We start from the raw sequence: 18,706 nt of genomic DNA, 5'->3' as shown, positions 1-18,706 counted from the left end.
AATATGGTTCCTCTCAGAGCCATCTGACCATGTCTGAGGCCCTGAGAATGGACAGTCACTAGTGTCTGTGAATAAACTGGGGCACTGCCCAGCTAGGGTATTGGAAGTACTTTCTGGATAATCACACACGGGCCAATTGGAGAGGCCACAGGTAGGGGTAAAAGTATTCATGAAATGGCTGACGTAAGACTTATTTGCTGGAACAGATAGTTAATCTCAATAAGATATTTCTTTGGCCAAGGACAGTGGCTCATGCCTATAATCCCAGCACTTTGGGAGGCAGAGGCAGGCAGATCATCTGAGGTCAGGAGTTCGAGACCAGCCTGGCCAACATGGTGAAACCTCATCTTTACTAAAAGAATACAGAAATTAGCCGAGTGTGGCAGTGGGCGCTTGTATGTAATTTCAGCTACTCAGGAAGTTGAGGCAGAAGAATTGCTTGAACCCAGGAGGTGGAGGTTGCAGTGAGCCAAGATTGTGCCACTGCACTCCAGCCTGGGTGACAGAGTGAGACTCCATCTCAAAAAATATATATAGATACACAAAATACATTTTTTATATTATATATTTATAAATATATATGTATCATATGTATTTCTTTTTTTTTTTTTTAGACAGGGTCTCACTCTGTTGCCCAAGCTGGAGTACAGTGGCATGATCTCAGCTCACTGCAGCTCTCAACCTCCTAGGCTCAAGCAATTCTCCCACTTCAGCCTCCCAAGTAGCTGGGGCTATAGGTGTATATCACATGACTGGCTAATTTTTGTATTTTTAGTAGAGATAGGGTTTTGCCATGTTACTCAGGCTGGTTTTGAACTCCTGACCTACCACGCTCAGCCTCCCAAAGTGCTGGGATTACAGGCATGAGCCACCACACTCAGCCAATAAAATATATTTCATATGGCATCTAACCACAAATATTCTGATCCAGAAAAGAACTGAATGGAAGAAATGGGCTGGATAGGAGTATAAGGTGGGGAGGAGATCAGACAAGCCCTAATAATCCATTATGCCACTCATGACAAGAAAGTAGCAAGAAAGTCCAGGCGCGGTGGCTCACGCCTGTAATCCCAGCACTTTGGGAGGCTGAGGCAGGCGGATCACTTGAGGTCAGGAGTTTAAGACCAGCCTCGCCAACATAGTGGAATCCCCATCTCTACTAAAAATACAAAAATTAGCTGGGAGTGGTGGGAGGCACCTGTAATCCCAGCTACTCGGGAGGCCGAGGCAGGAGAATCACTTGAACCCAGGAGGCAGAGGTTGCAGTGAGTGGAGATCACGCTACTGCACTCCAGCCTGGGTGACAGAGTGAGACTCTGTCTTAAAAAAAAAGAAAAAGAAAAAGAAAATAGCGAGGGATTAAAGAATATATTTTGCAAAGCAGAAATGGCAGGCTTGATTAGTGCTGTTTTATCATCCTCGATGTGTTTCCCTTCCAAAAGGAGAGTGACAACCTCTACCTTGGGAGGGGTGGGTCCCCTTGAGAAGTGGGAGCTATCTTAACCGATGCATTACCACTTAGGTCACAGGTGACTGTTTGTTTTGTCATTCCCTTTCTGGACACCCAAGAGAGACCCAAAGACGCACTGCCTCCTCCAGCACTTACCTGTCTACAGCATATAGGCAGCGCCGTCTCTTTCCTTCAGCTAACACTGAACCAAGGGATGAGACAAGGTCCTTTCATTCTTTTTTTTTTCAAGACAGGGTCTCACTCTGTTGCCTAGGCTGGAGAGCAGTGGCATGATCATGGCTCACTGCGGCCTCCACCTTCCAGGCTCTTGAATTCTTAAGATCACATTTCATCATAATGTGTCATCAAAGGGGTGGGAAAGATGAGCTGAAAGCTCCTCCTAATGGAAATGCAGTTAAGGACTATTTTTGCAGAATGCAAGTTGTGGGTAGGGGTGAGGAGATTCTGTTTTGTTTATTTATGTATTAATATTTTTTAGAGTCTGGGTCTTGCTCTGTCACCCCAGGCTGGAGTGCAGTAGTGTGAGTATAGCTCACTGCAGCCTCTAACTCCTGGCCTCAAGCTATCCTCCCCACTTGGCCTCCCAAAAACATTGGGATTACCAGCATGGGTTACCTTGCCCAGGCAGATTCTGTTTTCAAAAGCAATGAGATTGGTGGGCGTAGAGGGTGGACGTAGTGACTTTCCAAGTGATCTTTTCATCCCAGACACCCAATGCCTCCACCTCTATCACGCCATGGGGTCAGGTGGGAGGGGCTCCTGTGTAGAACGCAGGCTGCCATGACTCACCTGTTGAGATACACCCGCTTCTCGGTGAACTGCCCATTGCCATGGTGAGGGTCCTCGAAGGGCTCATTCTGGACGACCTCCACCCCTTCTCCCCGGTCACTCTGTTCATGGCTGTGTTTGCTGATCATGTACAGTTGTCCGATTTTGTACTACAAAACAGAGTCAGAGACAGAAAGGTCAGCCCCACGGTGTGCCCCTGACATCCCCCTCCAACCACAGCTTGGCAAGCCACTAATAACATCAGCACCTTCTGCTGAGAAGAGAAAGCAGCCACATGGGCCTAATGTTACTTTTCCTCGGGAGCCAGGGAGAGAACCAGTTGTGAGTAGATTGTCGAGACGGCATGTTCCCGTGAATATTTTACATCACCTTGGCAAATGCTCGCCGGGGTGGCTGGCAGCCTGTAAGGTTTGGCAGCCGACCAAACCTTGGGAAGGGGGACCCTGGAGTCTCCCTTTGCAGGATACAGGGCTAAACGGAGCTAAAGTCCTGCTGGCTTGGCCCAAGACAGCCAAGGGCATGTGATTTTTGTCCCTGCTTTCTGCCTGATTAGTGGCATTGCTGAACACGGAGGATTAGATATCACCTATTTCTTCTATCCCCACTCTCTCAAAATGCTCAACTCTCCTGGAAGCCTCTGTTCCCTAGAACAATGGTTCTCAAAGGTGGCTGGATATTAGAATCACTTGGAAGCTTTTCAAAGCTCCAGAGGCCCAGACCCCACCATGCGTGGAGCCAAGGCTCAGAATCTGAGCCCCTGAAGGCCGCTCCTTGCCGAGGATCACCTATAGTACCTTTAACTCCTTTTCATCCAATTCCATGAAAAGTGTGGAGCCTTCCAGTCCAAGGCTCCAAAAGCCACCTGTCTTACCCTAAAATCATATGGAGCCACATACAGCATGAACATTTTCTATCCTTTTTTCCCGTATGAACTGTTCCATCTGCCTTCCTGCCTCTCTGAAAACCCTAGGGTCAGCAGGTATTTCTTCCCCCAGTGGACTTTCAAAGTGGCAAAATGAATTTGATGAAAAAGAGAGAGAGAGAGGAAGGAGGGGACGAAACAACTTTTGCATAAGGGACAACTCTGCTCAGAGTCAGGACGCAGGACAGTGCAACCCTGCTGCCATCCTTCCTACAGACAGACATGGGGTCATTACCATGGACGCCTCTGGGATGGGGGAGTGGGGCCTGAGTCTGCAACAAATGAATGAGGACTCGGGGTTATTCCCCAAGAACCTGCAGGGATGCAGGTCCTCTGTCTGCCTGCGTAACAGACAGAAATAGATCTTAAATTAAGGGGGCAGATGAAATGTACAAGTCAACAGTGCAGTCAGTTTCACAGCTGAGAAAACACATGTGCCCGAAGGTCTCTCTCATTCCACGGCAGGAGCAGGGATGGGAGTGTGAAGAAGCGCGGAAAGGCTCTGGTCTGCAGACAGCCCTAGGGACCGAGCCCAGTAACCATGACAATGGAAGCAATTCTGTCTAGGTCTTCTCAAAGGCCTGTGCCTCCTATCTGTGCCATACCCCGCTCCCGAATGGTCACATGAAAACGCTTTTAATGTGAGCATATGTGTGCACGTGTCTGTGTGTGCACACCTGTGCTCCCGAGAAGTGGAAAGCACTGGGGATAAGATCAGGAAAAGGAAAAAGAAAATTTAAAGATGAAATCCCAGCTGGGCATGGTGGCTCATGCCTGTAATCCCAGCACTTTGGGAGGCTGAGGCAGGTGGATCACGAGGTCAGGAGTTCAAGACAAGCCTGGCCAAGATGGTGAAACCCTGTCTCTACCAAAAATACAAAAATAAGCCGGGCATGGTGGCGTGTGCCTGTAATCTCAGCTACTCAGGAGGCTGAGGCAGGGAATTGCTTAAACCGGGAGACAGAGGTTGCAGTGAGCCAAGATCGTGCCACTGCACTTCAACCTGGGCAACAGAGCAAAACTCTGTCTCAAAAAAAAAAAAAGAAATCCTGTTTTTTCATTTGTTTGAGACAGGGTCTCACCCTTATCACACAGGCTGGAGTGCAGTGATGTGATCTCGGAGCACTATAACCTCCGCCTCCCAGGCTCAAGACATCTTCTCATTTCAGCCTCTCAAGCAGCTGTGACTACAGGTACACACCACCACGCCCAGCTAATTTTGCTATTTTTTGTAGAGACAGGGTCTCGCCATGTTGCCCAGGCTGGTCTTGAACTCCTGGGCTCAAGCAATTCACCCGCTTCAGCCTCTCAAAGTGCTGGGATTACAGGCATGAGCAACTGCTCCTGGCCCAAAATTTCTGTTGTTGAAGCCACCCAGTCTGCGGCACTTTGTTACAGCAGCCGTAGTAAACTAATGTAACAGGTACAGAGGTTCTTTCTGGGGCGATAGAAGTGTTTTGGATAGAGGTGGTTTGCATGACATTGTGAGTGCACTAGATGCCACCGACTGTTCCCTTTAACATGGTTGATTTTATGTTACGTGAATTTCACCTCAATTTAAACAAAAGCGCTGATTCTGCTTCGGAAGCAGACACCCCTAAACCAAAGTTCAGCCCAGGACCTCAGTGAGGGGCTTGGCAGAAGAGCTACTTCCACCACTGGACATCTACAGATGCTCCAACCCACTCACATATGAAAAACGTATGGAACCAAGGTCAATGCATGACGCAGAAAAGCCATTAGCCAGACGCAAGTCAGCCCTGGCTGGGCTCAGCTCTAGTGCTTCCTGCTCGGCGGAGATGGGAATGGCCGAGCAGCTGATTCACGGCAGCCGGTGGAGGACCAAGCCTTCGGCCTCATTGATCATTCCAGTGGTTATTAAATGAGCCGGCGCAGGGCAGACACTGGCATTAGCTCACTGAGATGGCGTCAGTCTGGGGGTGACCCGCAGACGCTGGGGGTGGCGGGACACTTGAGCCCAGACACCGAGATGGTCAAGGGCTCTGCAGCCGTCACTTCTTCCCCTCCTAAGAAAATCAGGCCCACTTTGCTGGTCGTGGCCATGGGAACTGGGCCATTTCAGGAGCAGTGGTTTTGTTGTTTTCAAATCTCATATTCACTCGCAGACACAAGTAGCAGTTTCTGATTTGAGGGAGGGAGAAGAGACAGAGAGTCCTTGAACCACCTGTTTCAAAATCTCCATAGACGCTCCTAAAAATGCTGAATCTGAGGTTGTTCCAAACCTTCCCCATTCAGGCTCTGGGGACAGGAGAGTGGGAATCTTTCTGAAATGCACATAAATGCTGAGAACCACTGCAGCAGAACATGGTGAAGGAAGCCATCACACTTGCTCAGCAGTAAATGTTCTGTCTTTAGGAGGCCTGTTTCTTTTTTCCTCCTTTATGCTGATTTCTTACAAAGTTCCATCCCTAACTTAGTGAAAATAGCATATCCCTGACCACCAGCTCCAAACAAACTTGTATGCTGAATAAAAGCTGCAACATCCAAAGACATAGAAAGATTTTAAAGCCTCCAAAGCCTGGGAATTGATCACAGAATTAATGATCATAATGATGATATAGCATGGATTTATTGATTGCCTATTAGTGCAAGGCACTAATTAAGTGCTTTATATTTCTTTTTTTTTTTTATTTTTTATTTTTTATTTTTTTATTTTTTTTTATTTTTTTTTTTTTGAGACGGAGTTTCGCTCTTGATACCCAGGCTGGAGTGCAATGGCGCGATTTCGGCTCATCGCAACCTCCGCCTCCTGGGTTCAGGCAATTCTCCTGCCTCAGCCTCCTGAGTAGCTGGGATTACAGGCACGCGCCACCGTGCCCAGCTAATTTTTTGTATTAGTAGAGACGGGGTTTCACCATGTTGACCAGGATGGTCTCGATCTCTTGACCTCGTGATCCACCCGCCTCGGCCTCCCAAAGTGCTGGGATTACAGGCTTGAGCCACCGCGCCCGGCCGCTTTATATTTCTTTTGTCTTTATTTTAAAAGAGACAGGGTCTGGCTAGGTGTGGTGGATCAAGCCTGTAATCCCAGCTCTTTGGGAGGCCAAGGCAGGTGGATCACCTGAGGTCAGAAGTTCAAGACCAGCCTCACCAACATGGCAAAACCCTGTCTCTACTAAAAATACAAAAATTAGCAGGATGTAGTGGCGGGTGTCTGTAATTCCAGCTAATTGGGAGGCTGAGTCAGGAGACTCACTTGAACCCAGGAGGTGGAGGTTGCAGTGAGCTGAGATCACGCCACTGTACTCCAGCCTGCACTCACTACTCACTCCAAGAGAGTGAGACTCCATCTCTAAATAAATAAATAATTAATTGAAGCAACAGGGCCTTACTCTGTCACCCAGGCTAGAGTTCAGTGGCATGATCCTGGCTCACCTCAGCCTCAAGTTCATGGGCTCAAGCGATTCTCCTGCATCAGACCCCCGAGGAGCTGGGACTACAGGGGTGTGCCACCACACCCAGTTAATTTTTATATTTTTTCTTTTGTACAGACAGGGTCTCATTATGTTGCCAAGGTTGGTTTCAAACTCCTGGCCTTAAGCAATTCTCCCACTTTGGCCTCCCAAAGTGCTGAGATTACAGGTGTGAGCTCAGTTTATATTCATTTCTAATCTCTCAATGATTCAGCCAAGTGGGTACTGACAGACGAGGAAGCTGAGTCACAGAAAGGTTAAAGACTCTCTCCATGTTGTGGAGCTTCTAGATGTCGGAACTGGGATTCTGACCCCCTATAGGCCTCTGCTCATTCTATTCCACCCAACTTCAACCCTTATTTCTTTACCAAGTGAAATGCTTTAAAAATCTAAGCCTTACTATGATTAAAAAGTGGGGAGGGAGGTGGCAGAAAGCTACTGCCTCTGACCTTTGCTATTGCAGAAGATGAGTAACAAAACTCTGATTGAAAGATCAAAGTTGTTTAATCTGCGCACATGTAAGGAATGGTAGAGCAATTATGCTCTAACTTTGTAACATCTATTGTTATAATTCCAGAGTTTGGGTAATCATCATTATAGGCAATCATGAGTAGAGACAGTTCCATGCTGCAGGCTGAACCTCCATGTGAGTTATCATCAGAACAGCTACTCCAAATAATTACCTCCACAGTCAAAAGACATCATGGGATCCAGATCTTTCCCCCCACACCGTGCCGTACACTTGATAGAGCTGCAAAATTTGAGAAAAGGCAGGGTTGCATAACGTGCTGAAGAAGCCAGCAGTTTCATTAGTTTGAACTTTTGCAAACTTTCACATGGGGCCTCATCAAATCATTTAACCTTTTTTGTTTGTTTGTTTTGAAATGGAGTCTCACTCTGTCACCCAGGTGGAGGGCAATGGTGCAAACTTGGCCCACTGCAACCTCTGCCTCCCAGGTTCAAGCAATTCTCCTGCCTCAATCTGATGAGTAGCTGGGATTACAGGCACACACAACCACGCCTGGCTAATTTTTTTTCTTTTTTCTTTTTTTAGTAGAAACGGGGTTTCACCAGGTTGGCCAGGCTGGTCTCGAACTCCTGACCTCAGGTGGTGATCCTCCCGCCTCAGCCTCGAAAAGTGCTAGGATTATGGGCATGAGCCACCACACCTGGCCTTGAACCTTGATTTTTTAAAAAGGCAACCCCAAGCCAAAACTTGCGTACTGTAAGGGATTATCAGATGAGTGCCAGCAATACCTTCAGCATCATTCATGCCTGAAGAAAGACTGCATCCAAAGTGTTAGGGTCAGCAGAACTCTAAGCTATGACTGATTTTCACTTAACACTTCCCCAGCTGCTGAGTCTCAGAGTTTCTGCAAAGCCAGCCTCCCATAACCCCCCACCCTAAAGCACCAAGTGGGTGTCATCTTCCTGCCAACCAATCTCTATCTCCTCCCTTCCTGTCCTCTTTCTTTCCCTCCATTAGTCCCAATACCATTTCCAAACATCACAATGTGAACAGCAGGAACCGCAGCTTTGCAATGTAGATTCCTAAATTGGGTGGAGTTATTCCCTGCCTGGGGACCCCAAGGCCCCAGGTCAGGAAACAGAATTTATATTTACTTTGCCCTTTACCATCAAAATGGGCGGATGCCACATCACCTAACAAGCACAGAGAGACACCTGTCCCTCTGATTTAACGTGAAATCACATATTTACCCAGCTGTGAAATGCGCGATTCCTGCCTCATATGGGCTGTGTAGATAGATGGAAAAGCAGAGAGTGGTATCATTTGGCTTTCTTGGGAGTTTCCTACATTCTTTACATCACCATTAACGCTTTTGTTGAAGCGTTTCTTCCAGCTTTCTCCCTGTCAACACATGGACCTCAGAGCACAGGGAAGCAATTGCTTTGGGAGGCACAGACCATCCACTGCAGAGAGCACCTGAAGGATAAATTACTACACAGGACTCAGGCCCGTCGTTGCTTCACGCCGAGTGGTGTCAAAATTCTAATTACACACAGGGAAGGAGATCCAATGAGTCCAGATTCTGACGACCTCATCTCAGAAAGCTAGAGCCGAGAACTGTCTGTTTTTCTGGTAATCCCACAGCACAGCTAAGGCACTGGGACAAATGATCTAGTCTAAGGGTTGGCAAAGCATGCGGGCTGATGCCTGCTTTGTAAATAAAGTTTTATTGGAACACAGCTATGCTCATTCATTCTATGCGCTTTCACGTTACAACAGCAGAGCTGAGTACTTTGAGAGACTCTGTAACCCCCAAGGCTGAAAATATTTACTCTCTGGCCCTTTACAGAAAAAAGTTTGCAGACCTTTGTTCTATTCTACAGCTAGGTCTAGTCTGGGCCACCCCCAGCTATTCATCTAGATCTGCTCTGCCCAGAATCAAAGCTATGTGTGGCTACTGAGCATGTGAAATGTGGTCCATTGAATAGAGGGACTACATTTTAAATTTTCTTTCATTTTAATTAATTAGTTAATTTCAAAACAGAGTATGCTCTGTGGTCAGGCTGGAGTGCAGTGATGCAATCTCAGCTCACTGCAACCTCTGCCTCCCGAGTTCAAGTGATTCTTCTGCCTCGGCCGCCTCCCAAGTAGCTGGGACTACAGATGCGTGCCACCATGCCCAGCTAATTTTTTGTATTTTAGTAGAAATGGGGTTTCACCATGTTGGCCAGAATGGTCTCAATCTGCTGACCTTGTGATCTGCCTGCCTCCCAAAGCACTGGGATTACAGGCATGAGTCACTGCATCTGGCTCATTTTAATTAATTTAAATTTAAGACTGGTGCTTGATTCAGTTCTTAGAAAACCTTCATATATGTTTGAAACACTTTGGGTATGTGAATCTACTTTTTCAACTGGGAATTTTATGAAATCTAAATAAAGATCAATAGTACTGCCAATGAAAATTTAGCATCTGACTTGGGAGTGCTTTTAAGTCTAAAATGCACACTAGATTTGGAAGACTTACTACAAAAAAAGCAAAATAGTTTATTAATAATTTTATATTGATTGAAATTGCTCATATTTTCGATATACTGGGTTAACTAAAATATATATTTAACTTCACTTGCTTTTTTTTTTCTTTTTTTAGAGATGGGGTCTCACTCTGTTATCCAAACTTCTTTTTTTCTCTTTTATTTTTTAGAGACAGTCTTTTGCTCTGTCATCTATGCTGGAACGCAGTGGTATGACTGTAGCTCATCGCAGCCTTGAACTCCAGGGCTCAAGCGATCCTTCCACCTCAGCCTCTTGAGTCCCTGGGACTACAGGCAGCCACCACCATGTCCAGCTAAGCTTTGTATTTTTTCTGTAGAGATGGAGTCTTGCTATGTTACCTAGGCTGGTCTCAAATACCTGGCCTCAAGCCATCCTCCCGCCTCAGCCTCATGAAGTTCTGGGATTATAGGTGTGAGCTGCTTCGAGCTGGCCTATATGTTTCTTTTTACACACTTTAAAAAATGTGACTATTAGAAAATTTAAAATTACATGTGTGCTTCTCATTTGTGGCTTACATATTCCTAATGGACAGTGCCAGAATAGACTGTAATCTAGACCAACTTAGATTCAGAGTGGAGCTATGATACCCCACCAGGACTTCACCAAGACCCTGGAGGCTGGCTGGTCAGACCTCTGAGGGAGGTTAAGAGTTTCCATGTGGTCAGGCATGGGTGGCTCATGCCTGTAATCCCAGCACTTTGGGAGGCCGAGGCCGAGGCAGTGGATCACAAGGTCAAGAGATCCAGACCATCCTGGCCAATACAGTGAAGCCCCAAAATTAGCTGGGTGTGGTAGCGCGCTTGTAGTCCCAGCTACTTGGAAGGCTGAGGCAGGAGAATCGCTGAACCCGGGAGGTGGAGCTCCTTTGCAGTGAGCCGAGATCGCGCCACGGCATTCCAGCCTGGTCACAGAGTGAGACTGCGTTTAAAAAAAAAAAAAAAAAAACTTCCATGTATTTCTGAGCTGGTGAGGTAGGTAGAACACTAGCAATTAGGGTTGCATTTGGAGAAGCCCTCCCTTCCTGAGGACTGGCTATTACCTGGGCCTCCAGAGAGGTGATAATTGTTCACAGTGGTCTATGATGGAAAGCACTGGGGTTTTAAAAATGAAAATGTGAAGCCGGTGTCCCGATTCTGCCTTTGACTTGCTTTGTAACCTTAAGACGATTTACTTAGCTGAGCCACAGTTTGTTATCATTAAAATGGAACTAATAGAATACCTCACAAGACATGGTGAGAATCAAGTGAGAAAAAAAAAAAACTTACAAATTAAAATGCTTCGTCAATTGTATAATAAAACTGTACACCAACTGCCCTTGCCACTTCCTTCTCCTTGGCCACATGTCTGACTGTGACTTGCAGATCTGTTTCATTCATATCCCTGTTACGCCGCAGCTTCCAGAAAGTATAAAAGAATGAGGCATCTGCCATCACTTGTACAATGCCAAAACCAAAGGAAACTTGACCATCTGCTCAAAACAATCTTTTCCTTCTGTAAAAATTTCATTAGACGGCAAGTCAGATTGAATGCTTCCCATAAGTATTATAAAAAGCTTGAGAACTTCCACTTAGATGAGGAGCTAAAACTGTCAAGTTCGCAGAGACAGAAAGTTGACTGGTAGCTGCCAGGGGCTGGAGAGGCGGGGTAATGGAGAGTGAGTGTTTAGGATACAATGTTTCCGTTTAGGATGAAAGAAAGGTTCTGGAGGTAGATGGTGATGATGGTTTTGCAACAATGTGAATGTACTGAATGTCACTGAAATGTACACTTAAAATTGGTTACAATGGTAGTTTATGTCTGCAATCCCAGTGCTTTGGGAAGCTGAGTTGGGAGGCTGAGCTTGAGCCCAGGAGTTGGTGACCAGCCTGGACAACTTAGGGAGATGCTGTCTCTACAGAAAACAAAAAATAAAAAATAAAAAATAAGCTGGGTATGGTGGTACAAGCTGTAGTCCCAGCTACTTGGGAGGCTGAGGCAGGATGATTGTTTGAGCCCAGGAGTTCCAGGCTGCAGTGCAGTGAGCTATGATTATGCCACTGTGCTCCAGCCTGGGCAATAAAGCAAGACCCCATTAAAAAAAAAAAAAAAAGATTTGGTAAATTTTATGATATGTATATTTTATCACATTTTTTTAAAGGCTGGAAATGTCATTTTTCAGTGAGTATGGCTCACGCCTCAAGGTAACTAATAATTATTTTATGATTATAAAAAATCTTAAAATTTACCATGAAATAATTTATTAAATTATTTCTATTTGATGACCCTTTGGTTTAGAAACTTCCTGAAAGGTGTTGAGCCTAGAAGACAGCAGGAATATAAAAAGACTCTCCTGAGAGACAATATTACATGAGATTCCCTGACTCCTGCCATGCCAGGGCAGTTCTTTGCTTGCTGTGTCCTAAGCCTAGATATCTTTTTTTTTTTTTTTTTTGGTGTTGCGGGGGCAGGGTACAGAGTCTCACTCTGTTGCCCAGGTTAGAGTGCAGTGGCATGATCTCAGCTCACTGCAGTCCCCACCTCCTAGGTTCAAGCAATTCTCCTGCCTCAGTGAGTAGCTGGGACTACATGCATGTGCTACCAAGCCCGGCTAATTTTTGTATTTTTAGCAGGGACAGGGTTTCACCGTGTTGGCCAGGCCAGTCTTGAACTCCTGACCTCGGGTGATCTGTCTGCCTCAGCCTCCCAAAGTGCTGGGATTCTAGGTGTGAGTCACCATGCCCAGCCCTAGAGGTCTTTACTATGACCATTCTGGAGGATTCCTGTTGGTGATGCTCCCAAGTAACCAGGTGCTGACTGCTCCATGTTGCAGACAAAGACCCGGGCAGAAAGGAAAGAGTAATTAACTGAACCCAAAAGTGTTCTAATCTGGTCTTAATGGGAGTACATTCCTCAATGAGTATGAACATCACGTGAATGAATATGAACGTCACGTGAATGAACATGAACATCACATTCACAGTCTACCTCTCCCAAAGCTCTGCCCGAGAGTAACTACAGTGAGACCAATTCCAATTCCTTTTTCCTTTGGGAAAGCAGCATGTATTTTTACATTCAACAGCTAGATCTGATTTGGGCTCTGCCAGGGCTAAGAACATGACTGGCTAAGCCTTCAGTCTTCCCGGCTCTGTGATTCAATGTGTAGATTTCTCCATGTAGACAGGAAGGTTGAAAAAGAAAAAAAAAAAGGTGTAAAGTTCTTGGGTGATTTGTCAGACGTCTCTCGGCCAGGTCAATAAACCATGAAAACCAATATCCGATCCTACAAAGAAAATACAAACCTGCAGCTCATATTTCAGGATATCAGTGCATCATCACATATTTATCTTTTCTCTTGAGTCTTTATAAGCAGCCCTCGGAGGTATCTTGTTTACGTAATACCTGTGTCATTATGCCAGGGCATGGGAATGAAAAAGCCGATGAAAAGATTTAAGAAGAAGCTGGGTTATCAACATTTAATTCAAAAAATCCTCCTTTTGTGACAAACTAATATAAACTGTACTGGATGCTGATGCTTAACCCATCCTAAGTTCTGGACTGAACTGAATAGAAACAGAGCAACTTAACTCCAAGTTAAGGACTCAGGCTATGTTTCGTGCTGGTGCCAGTACAACCTCTATTCCTGTGGTTACCTCAAGTGTACTAGACCATTGAGGAGAACAATCTACTTGGCTGAGTACAGAAGAGTAACAATACTCTTCATGATCTATGCAAAGTTAGAGTGCATGAACATTTTGCTGCTTCTTCCAACACCGACTTGCTTTTAGGAGTGATGTTCTAGCCCTAAGAATTCATTTGACTCATAAATTGAAAAGCCAAGATGATAACATGCAGCACTTTTAGGTTGCTTTATAAGCACTGGCGTCATGTCCTTGTATTTATAAGTGACAAGCGGAGCAAATTAGCCATTAGTGGGAGCCCATGAAGAACGAGTAAGAGAGCAAAGACAGGAACTGCCAGAACTCAACTCAAAACCACAAGGGCAGTTGGGTCCCGGGGCAGAACATGGAATTTCTTTATACGTTGGCTGTGGGGACGGTCTTGGTTCTTAAGAGTCCTGTATGCTCTTATTCATCGTTCATAACATGCATTTCACGTGTATGCCAAGCCCTGTAGACGCTGGAGGCAGAGCTGCAAACAAGACACACTTGGTGTCTGGCGAAGAGGGAGGGTTTCTTGAGTGTTTCTGCCTTGAAGACAGAAGACTGAAGGAACCCGATGCATTCATCAGAGCTCTCAGACGATTTGCCAGGAAATGTAAAACCGATCGCAACTCAAGTTAATGGAGAGGTTTGCTGACAAGTCTGACCTTTAGTAAGCAATCAAGGCTCTTGTGTTTACTACAGAACATAAACCCACAGTCAATCACAAGACCAGAAAGGGGGAAAATTGAGATAGAGCTTTCCCAGGAAACGTATCCTGCACCATCCGCTTGTGACCGCTTTGTCATCTCTGTAAACTTGGCCCCATAACCGAAGGTGTTCCCAGCAGAGAGGTCCATCCTCTTATCAAGGCAGCAAGGCCTTGCCAGAATGAAAAGAACCCTTTGTTTATGAAGCCTAATGCACCCATCAACCCTTTATGAAATCCTTTATGAAGATGGCTGGTAGCATTAAAAGCAGAAATCATTCGGGAATGACAGCAATTAGTTTCAGCATCGTTGAGACCTTCTGAGAACAGAGGGTAAAGAGAATGCAAAGAGAAGCTCTTGCTGCTTCAGGAACAATTGCACAACAGGAGTTCTTAATGTTTTGAAAGAGTTATTCAAGGTACTTCATGACTAGACAAACAAGACCTCAGTAATATTTGAGGGTCACTGGACTCCTTTGCTTACTTAACTGCTAGCTGGCTTGGCAAGTGGTTTTAGGGTTCTGGTAACTACCTAGCAAGGCTGGGGGAGAGCTATAACCAAATTATATCTGTGGATTCAGACGTGGAAAGTTCGGGCATCTTTGCTCACCCCTCTTAGGAGAAGCCCCAGGTTCCACAGGCATGGATGGCACTTGTAGCCAGAGAGGGTGTGTGGCTGGTTGCAGGGAGCCACCATTCATTTCTAGGCCATAGTGGCCTAAGAGTGTTTCTTCCTTGGTTAAAAAAAAAAAAAAAAAAAAAAAAGCAGATAATGGATCTAGGAAAGCAAAGGACTGTCCATTCCTGCTCTCCTGAGGTAGTCAGTGAAGACAGAGAAAAGAGTAAGTTTGGTACATTTCCAGGAATTGCTACATTTTAAAAATTGATCGTCTGGCTGGAAACAGTGGCTTATGCTGGGCACAGTGGCTCACGCCTGAAATCTAAAGCTGCTTTCAGTCTATAATCCCAGCACTTTGGGAGGCTGAGGTGGGCGGATCACCTGAGGTCAGGAGTTCAAGACCAGCCTGGCCAACATGGTGAAACCCCGTCTATAAAAATAAAAACAAAAAATTAAAAAAAAAGAATGCTGCTGTGAACATGAGTATACAAGTATCTGAGTCTCTGCTTTTAATTATTTTGAGTATAGACCTAGAAGTGGAATTGCTCAATCATATGGTAATTCTATGTTGAACTTTTTGAGGAACCACCAAACTGTTTTCCACAGTTTTACATCTCTACTAGCAATGTACGAGGGTTCTGATTCTCCACGTCCCCACTAACACTTGTTTTACATTTAAAAATACTTCTAGGGCAAGGTTCTTGCTCTGTCACCCAGGTTGCAGTGCAGTGGTGTGATCACAGCTCACTGCAGGTTCAACCTCCTGGGCTCAAGCAATCCTCCCACTTTAGCCTCTGGAGTAGCTGGGACTATAGGTATACAGCACTACTCCTGGCTAATTAAAAAAAAAAAAAAATTGTAGAGACAGGTCTTGCTATGTTGCCCAGGCTGGTCTTAAGCTCCTAGCCTCAACTGATCCTCCCACCTCAGCCTCCCAAAGCATTGGGATTACAGGTGTGAGGCACCATGGCTGGCCCATCATCACTTTCTCTCTCTCTTTTTTTTTTTTGATAACAGCCATCCTAACAGGTGTGACATGATTACAGGATGTTTTAAAGTCAATTCTGGGTTCTCTCTTGGATCATTTATTCTTGCAAAGCCCATTTTAGGCAGTGCTTGGGCATTTCACATCCTTCTTCCAAATAAGTACTGAGACAGCCCTGGGAGAGATTTCAACTCTATTATTTAATTAAACCAGAAGAGTCCATCAGTAGGCTCCTGATGAAACACTGATAAGCTGAGATGGTTAATTTTTAGGGGGCTGGAAGGTGTCCCCTGGAAATATTCTGGTTGTAAACACAAGATAAATTCAGTTCAGTAAATCTCTTTGATGTCAAAAAGGTCCAAACACCTTTTACAAACAGTTAAATCAGTCTTTGTGAGGGCACCACAAAGAGGTAGCTGTGAATTATTACCTTAGGGAACCCAGGAGTGGCGGTAGGCAGGACCTGAAAAAGCACTTTTATTTCTGATATAGAAGCTGCTTTCAGTATTACTTTGACGGCCCATCCAGGAATGTAGTAAATTATAGAATCTCAACATAGAAGGCATCCGAATCCTACAGAGCTTATGAGTTGCATGTATATAATTTATATTCAACAATTTGGGGTGAAAAAGCCATTCTTGATCATTTGCATTTTTCATGTTTTCCTTGCAGATCAAGTCACTTTTTAATTTATTTTAGGTGACAGCTACTCTTGAAAAAGTAATCTTAAAGATGACTTTAAACTCTGTAGTTGATCATATAGATGATTCTCATACTTTTTTTAAAAATATGCAATTCGGTGGCTTTTAGTATATTCACAAGGTTGTGAAATCACCACCACCATCTAATTCCACAACATTTTCATCATCTCCAAAAGAAACTCCAAACTGACTAACAATCATGCCCCATTCTCTTCTCCTCCCAGCCCCAGCAACCACTAATTGACCTTCTGTTTCTAGGGACATGGCCATTCTGAACATTCACATCAGTGGAATCATACAATACCTGGCCTTTTGTCACTGACTCCTTTCATTTAAGGTGTTTTTAAGATTCATTCATGTCTAGCATGAGTCAGTACTTCCTTTTTCATTACTAAATAATATTCCATTTTATGGATATACCTCATTTTGTTTATCCATTCATCAGGTGATGGACATTTCGGTGGTTTTCACCTGTGGCCATTATGAATAATGCTGCTATGAGCATTTGTGTGTGAGTCTTTTGAGGATGTACGTTTTCATTTCTCTTGGATGTGGAATTACTGGGTCACATGGTAACAACATGTTTAACCTTTTGAGGAACTGTTAGACTTTCCTCCATAGCAGCTGCACCGTTTTACACTCCCACCTGCAACGTCTCATACTTTCTTTTGATAGTTTTAAGTTAAATACAGGAATAAGAAAACCAAAGAAGTGACTTTGAAAGCCAAGAGTAAGCTAAGGACAAGTGTGGTTGTCCAAGTCACTGTCGTATGAACTTGGGCACATCATCCACTGAACAATGATCACGGGTAGCTCTCTGGCCATGAGGCATCTTTTCATTACTCTTCGAGGACAACAAACAGCTGAACAGACAATCAGCATGAGAAGCCAAGATACCATGTCCAAATGTGCTAATTACATGGCATTGACAGAAAGGGTGCAAGGGGTTAGGAACAGAGCGGCATGCAGTACAGTTGTTGCGGGGCGGGGGGTGCCACATGGAAAATTAGCCTTGATCTGTGCATCAGTAGAAACTAGCATGGCCAAGCACAGTGGCTCATGCCTGTAATCTCAGCACTTGGGGATGCTGAGGCGGACAGATCACCTGAGGTCAGGAGTTCAAGACCAGCCTGGCCAACATGGTGAAAACCCCATCTCTACTAAAAATACAAAAATTAGCTTGGCATGGTAGTGGGTGCCTGTAATCACAGCTACTCAGGAGGATGAAGTGAGAGAATTGCTTGAACCTGGGAGGTGGCTGCAGTGAGCAGAGATTGGCGCCACTGCACTCCAGCCTGGGCAACGGAGCTAGACTCCATCTCAAAAGAGAAACTAGCATGGCAAGAAGGAACGGGGAGGTCACTGCCTGTAAGCACACTCTGGAAATCTACTTGCTCACAGCAAAACTTCACTACCTCACCAGGACCCCTGCAGATGCATGACAGAAGTAATCTTAAAAGTTGCCACCCAGAGTCCTGGCTTCTGTAAGTTCAGCACAGTTCTAAAATGTTTATACTGTTTAATCCTCACAACAACAAAATAAGGAAGGTAGTGTTTTAAATCCCTATTTGACAAATGAGGAAACTGATGTACAGAAGTCACCTGCCCAAGGTCACCCAGCTAGGAAGTAGCAGAGCTGGGATTTGAACCCAGCCAGTCCAGCTCCAGGATGCACTCAGCCATTCATCTCCTTGGCCTCTTGCTTAACATGATAAAAAGGCTAGCTGGATGAAAACGTCACAGTAAGTAAAGGGACTGCTCACTCCTGCATGCTGCTGACAGTTTCAGGTTGATGCTAAGAAGAGTTCTTTTTTACCAAAGAGATGAGAGACAGCAGAGCCAAGGAGAGCAAAGAGAGGAGAGGTCATAGGGGAAGTAATCCGGGGGGACAAAATTAGAAGCCAAGAGCCTGAGACCCTCGGTCCTGCTCCTAGAAGGTCTCCCTCCTACATGAATTCCTACACACAGCCATGAAAGGAAGCACAGCCGCCCATCAAAGTCCTTGAGACTTGAAAGTAAAAATTACAATTAATTAGTCCACCTAATTTGGACTCACAAAATGTGTGGGTGGGAGAGATTCCTGCAGCTGACAGCTGATGTGACAGTAATTTCATGAAAAGGAACAGCAGAACGTCCCTGCCTTTGGATTTGAATGTTTCCAAATGTGATTCCAAGCCCTTGCCTGAAACAATACTCAGGACAAGTGCTGAATATAGATATTCTGTGGGAGAAAAATCCCTTCCGCTTGCCCAGTCAACCTGAAGTGTAGGAAAATGAGATGGAATATCTGCTTCTTTTCACCCTTCTTCAAAGCTCACCCAATAAAAGCGGCCAACTCCACGCCCAGCCCGCACTCTCTTATCAGTTGGAAATTTAGATTCCTAATGGCATTTGGGGAGGCAGGAATCGTATAT

General features: G+C 45.1%; 1 protein-coding gene across 1 annotated transcript in view; it reads right to left on the bottom strand.

Moving 5' to 3' along the window:
- Positions 1-18,706, bottom strand: part of PITPNC1 (phosphatidylinositol transfer protein cytoplasmic 1) — a 321,334-nt gene that overhangs the window by 163,037 nt on the left and 139,591 nt on the right. Inside the window, exon 2 of the mRNA XM_064369485.1 lies at positions 2,261-2,409. Within this exon, the coding sequence (XP_064225555.1) occupies positions 2,261-2,409 (149 nt within the window). The remainder of the gene's footprint in view (positions 1-2,260; positions 2,410-18,706) is intronic.

This window comes from Aotus nancymaae, unplaced genomic scaffold (assembly GCF_030222135.1).
Source record: "Aotus nancymaae isolate 86718 unplaced genomic scaffold, 86718_ANA_hifiasm-v0.15.2.pri h1tg000089l, whole genome shotgun sequence".
Classification (NCBI taxonomy): Eukaryota; Metazoa; Chordata; class Mammalia; order Primates; family Aotidae; genus Aotus; species Aotus nancymaae.
This window is presented reverse-complemented; position numbering and strand designations above follow the sequence as displayed.